Raw genomic sequence first — 4,978 nt, 5'->3', positions numbered from 1 at the left:
CGAACATAGCCTTAATACAGGCCAAGCATAACTTTTTCGTAAAATAATAAATTTAAATATTAAATAATAATTTTTTTAATTTTATCATTTCTGAAAAAAAAGTACAATAAGAGAAAAGTATGAGTATGCTGTTTTCCTCGAAAAGAGTACATGTATTCTTAAAACGGTTTCTTAATACGATTGATAACTTTAATTCTTCTTCAAACAGCGTTTATTTCTGCAATGTGTCCCTACTGTCAAAGTTTATACGTTAATTCCGATTCACGAACTTTGGGGGATTAGAAGATTCGCGGTCAACCCTGACGAAATTTTTCGACAAGAAATTATCCAAACGATTCGCGACAAATTTCGATGACTCGCGAGATGATTCGACGCGATGTATTTGGATGAATCGCGAGATGTATTTGGACGATATTTCCAATTGCGTTCGAGAGATGAGACAAATATGTATGTATGTACCGCGGTGAGTGATTTTCAAGGCTAGTGGCGTCTCGCAAGCAGTGCCGAGAAACTTTCTAAGATATTGGTGAAAACATCAGAAGAGCGATTCGCCTCTCGCTCGCGAGGTCATCGAACGATGTTACATCCCACTCGCTCGCTCGGTTTCTCATTCCGCGTACTCCGCGATCGTTCGGCCGGTTGATGACAAAACGAAACGAGTAATAATGAAGATACGATAAACTTGAGTCAAAGATAAAATGAATACGTCGTATATCTGTGGCGATTTAGTAATCCACACTCTATCATCGTGTAAAAAAAAAAAAAAAAAAAAAATCACATACGATAGTATAAATGCGCGAGCATAGTTGCAACTAAGCTACTACTTGCTTCGACGTGCTCGCATATCGTTAGAAAAACCCACTATTATATTGAAACAATTTCCATCTTCGTAATCGCTTTGTTCCTTTCTGACAACTGTCGATTGAATTTTTACGAGAGATTTGTCATATATTTTCTTTAATTGTTTGGACAAAACCGCATTACAAGTTAGTATAATGCTCAATGTGTTGACGTCCATGCAACCTGAATAGGTGAATGTCACCTATAATAACGGCCACATTACATCTCGCCGCAGCAAGTAATTGACATTTGTCTAGCTATTATATATACTTAATTGATACTTTTGATACTTGAGAATCGCGTAACAGGATACAATGGACTCCGTCGCTCGTAGAGCAATTCAATTTTACATAAAACTCGCCTGGATTTTTAGACTTCTACAGAATTCGAATGATCGGAATAAAGCGAAACATTTCCCTAACTTCTCCGCAGGCGAGTCTCGATGTTCCGTTGACCATTTCTTATCGTGACTTATCCTTCTCTCGCGACTTTGCAATCGGATTCGTATTCGCGATTGAATTTAGATTTATTTATTTATTTATTTATCGAAAATCATTTGTATATTTTCATGGGATGTATTTCCCTCACAATATGGTGCAAAATGCAAAATTCATCACGATTGACGTTGCGATCTTGACATTCTTGACAGGCGTGGCAAGAAAGTTACCGCCATCGTGGTACCGTTCTTATGAAACCGATGGAGGTCGGTCTCGCTTGTGTTCTTGCTCCTCCGTGTAACCTTTTACATTTTGCGCAAGCGATATTTCTCTGCGCGGATAATAAAAAAATGTATATATGAAAAAATGTATACTATAGTGGATGCTTTCCATAGCACGAAAAGCTAAAAAATAAGGAGTGAGTGCAATGTGAAAGAAGAGAGAAAGAACGTGATAGATCGCTTCACCTGTATATAGTGCTCCTACAAATCTCACGTTACGAATGAGAACGCAAGCTTCTATCGATTTTCAAGCCGATTTGATGTTATACTTTCAAATGCGTCTTACTTGGATGCTTTTGCTTTTATCTGCACGACGAAACGAGATTTTAATTTTTCATTTCATTAAAACGAAGAAGGCTACAACTTTGCGAGATATCCAAATAATTTTTGATATTTAAAACGTCGTATTTTAAGACCATTTTGATCGACCAGAATAAATCAGAAGAAAATTGAGACTGCAGATATTACACCGAGAGAAAAAAGTTTTGGTATTTGTAAATATGATTACATAATTATAATTATTACTACTATAATGTTAGCAATGATATAATATTTCTATCAACAAATATAAATATATATGTAGTTGGCAGTCCCCGAAAATAAGGTTATAATTATATTATATTATCGTTACCATTAAAAATGCATTGAAATTACAGTAATTTAACTATAATTTATAATAATTACAATTACTTTTATGGTAATAATAAATATAATTATAGTTATTTTTGGGTTGCCAACTACATTTATTGATAGAATTATAGTTAATACTACTAACATTAGCTAAAGCAACAATAATTATGGCATTAATATGCTAGTTATAAATACTAAAAAATGTTCCTCTATTGCAAGTCGCAATCGTGGCATTATCAGCAAAGAGATATCAAGGAGCGATCGTTCGAATTTGGAAAGGGAAAGGAAAATGTCGACTCACCGGAATTACTGTGAGCGTGCCCGATAACGTTACCGGTAGCGGAATGAACCGCGTTGGTAGCGGCGTTCGCGACCTGTTTTAAGGCGCTTATCACCAGCATAGCTCCCGTTGGCTAACGGCTCGTCGTGATCAGCATCTGGTACGGACACGAACGCACGCCCGCAACACTTGGCAAGAACTCTCCGCACCGCACCGCACCGCACCACACCGCAACACTTGGCGAGTAACGGCCTCGTAAAGGCGCGGAAGCGACCGTGGAAGCGGCTCGACACGGACTGGGCTCGGCTCGGCTCGGCTCGGAGAATGTTTAAGCGCGCGCGAGCAACAACGCGAAAGGGAATCGGAGTCGGAATCGTGCTCGTGCTTGTAGTTGTGGCGTCGTCGTCGTCGTCGTCGTCGTCGTCGTCGTCGTCGTCGTCGTCGTCGTCGTCGTCGTCGTCGTCGTCGTCGTCGTCGTCGTCGTCGTCGTCGTCGTCGTCGTCGTCGTCGTCGTCGTCGTCGTCGTCGTCGTCGTCGTCGTCGTCGTCGTCGTCGTCGTCGTCGTCGTCGTCGTCGTCGTCGTCGTCGTCGTCGTCGTCGTCGTCGTCGTCGTCGTCGTCGTCTCCTCGCTCAGAATCCCCTTCCTCAGAGTTTCACCTTCATGGAAGTCTTTCTTCGCCGCCGATTAATGCCGCCGACGATGACGACGATGACACGCACTGTGACGAGCGATGCGTTACATGGACGTGATTGTTCCTGCCCGTACCAGCCCGGAAACTAATATCCGTAATATCGCTTGATATATCCAGAAACTTTATAATTATGCAGGAAGCGCTGAATTTTCGCAGAAAATTTTCTATCGTGAAATTAATATCAAGACTATTATATAAATAGAGAATTTTGTACAGTGAGAAATAATGGTTTTGGTTGAGAATTAAATATTTATCTCTTTTTCGCAACTCGATAAAAAGAAAAATTGTTCCTGAATTAAAGCGAGCGCTTTTTTTATCGCAATGACGGGCAGGGAAAATAAAGATATTTTCAGGGTTTTATGTTCTAATCTTAATATTATTGCATTTATACACGCTGTTTTTCAATGTACACTTTCTCTATACATATTGATTATTGCGATACATATTGATTACTGCCTAAGAAGTCCAATATGCCTCGGAAGTCCAACCTAAGAGCCTAAGAGGATGCCTGCACGGAATTCGGAAGATTTGAATCCTGGCTGAAGAAGTATTTTTCGCAATAAGTTCTTTATGAGTTCTAAGATGCTATTAGCTAAGATAAAATCGATGACTTAATCCTTTCGTGCCTGGTGGCACACATACATAGTAGAATAGCAATTTCTTCCTAATCTCATAAAGATTAACTTAATTATTTACTTAGTTAAGTAAATAATAAGAACAGTATCACTTGGGTTTTAATTTTTAATTTAATAGAACTTAACTTGCCAGTTGTTGGTACCAAATTTTTTATACAAATGATATATGTCAGAGTTAAATAAATAATAAAAATAATACCATTTGGGGTTTACTTTTTATTTGATAATACAAACACAATAAAGATAGTATTATTAATATATATATAATTTGATACAACAGTCTTTTTTTTTTTCAAGATTCTGATAACCGGCCGTGAGAATGGATTGTTTGGAAAGATGCAAAACAGAAATGACTGAAAGTATCGCTTTGGTTTTTTTTTTTAAATAATCAACTGCAAAGAAGCGAATTGATTCGATATTTAAAGAACTCAATTAGCAGAGTCGACTGCTATTCTGAATACGAGCAAGACCGTCTCGGTGTAAAGAAAATCTCACATCGGGGAAAGATAGAAGATGGAAAAGGTAGAAGAAAGAAAGAAAATGGGCGCGAGGCTTACTGTGGTTCGCATGATGTATACTCGACGACGAGTCAAGGATACTCAAGAAAAAAAGGCCGGCTGCATTTCACGACGCGCCCCCGTATTGCAACGTCAGAAATAGTTAAGATTTAACTCTCGACTGCATTCGTTTGCTAACTGTAGTTTCTCGTCGCGCACTGTTCTCAAGTAAACTTGTTAATTGCGTGCTCGACCTACTCGACGTTCATATAATGGAGTCATGTCACATCTGATATCATGGCGAGTAAATTAAAGCGGCAGAATTCGAAGGATGAAAGATGAAGTACCCCGCGCATCGAACTAGAGAGAGAGAGAGAGAGAGAGAGAGAGAGAGAGAGAGAGACAGAGAGAGAGAGACCGATGCCTATATTCAGAGAAGCCGATACGCATAATCTTATCCATTCTTATTTTAAGACTGCCTCAAGTAATGTCTTAAAATGCTAATACTGTTCTGTGATCGGCTTATGACATATTAAGACTGTACTTAAGACCATCTTAAATATAAGAACTGACTATGAATATCGGTCTTTATAGACTTTTTAATTAGATACGAGTCGTATTTTGTATGCTCTAATTTTAACAAAATCACGCGAGAGAGAAGGACATACATTCTCTATTTCTTCCCC

At 38.7% G+C, this 4,978-nt stretch overlaps 1 protein-coding gene across 5 annotated transcripts in view; it reads right to left on the bottom strand.

Annotated features, from left to right (window-relative positions):
• Window positions 1–4,978, bottom strand: part of LOC108694167 (tyrosine-protein kinase Btk29A) — a 24,490-nt gene that overhangs the window by 12,036 nt on the left and 7,476 nt on the right. Inside the window, exon 1 of one of the 5 annotated variants that reach the window (XM_018203478.1) lies at window positions 2,490–2,796. The exons of the other annotated variants lie outside the window; for them this stretch is intronic. Coding sequence (XP_018058967.1) covers window positions 2,490–2,589 — 100 coding nt within the window. The 5' untranslated portion in view covers window positions 2,590–2,796. Of the gene's footprint in view, window positions 1–2,489; window positions 2,797–4,978 lie in introns of those variants that run through there. 5 annotated transcript variants of the gene reach the window in all.

This window comes from Atta colombica, unplaced genomic scaffold, assembly GCF_001594045.1.
Source record: "Atta colombica isolate Treedump-2 unplaced genomic scaffold, Acol1.0 scaffold116, whole genome shotgun sequence".
NCBI classification, from domain to species: Eukaryota; Metazoa; Arthropoda; class Insecta; order Hymenoptera; family Formicidae; genus Atta; species Atta colombica.
Note: the sequence above shows the minus strand (reverse complement) of the source record. Positions and strands in the feature narration are given on the sequence as shown.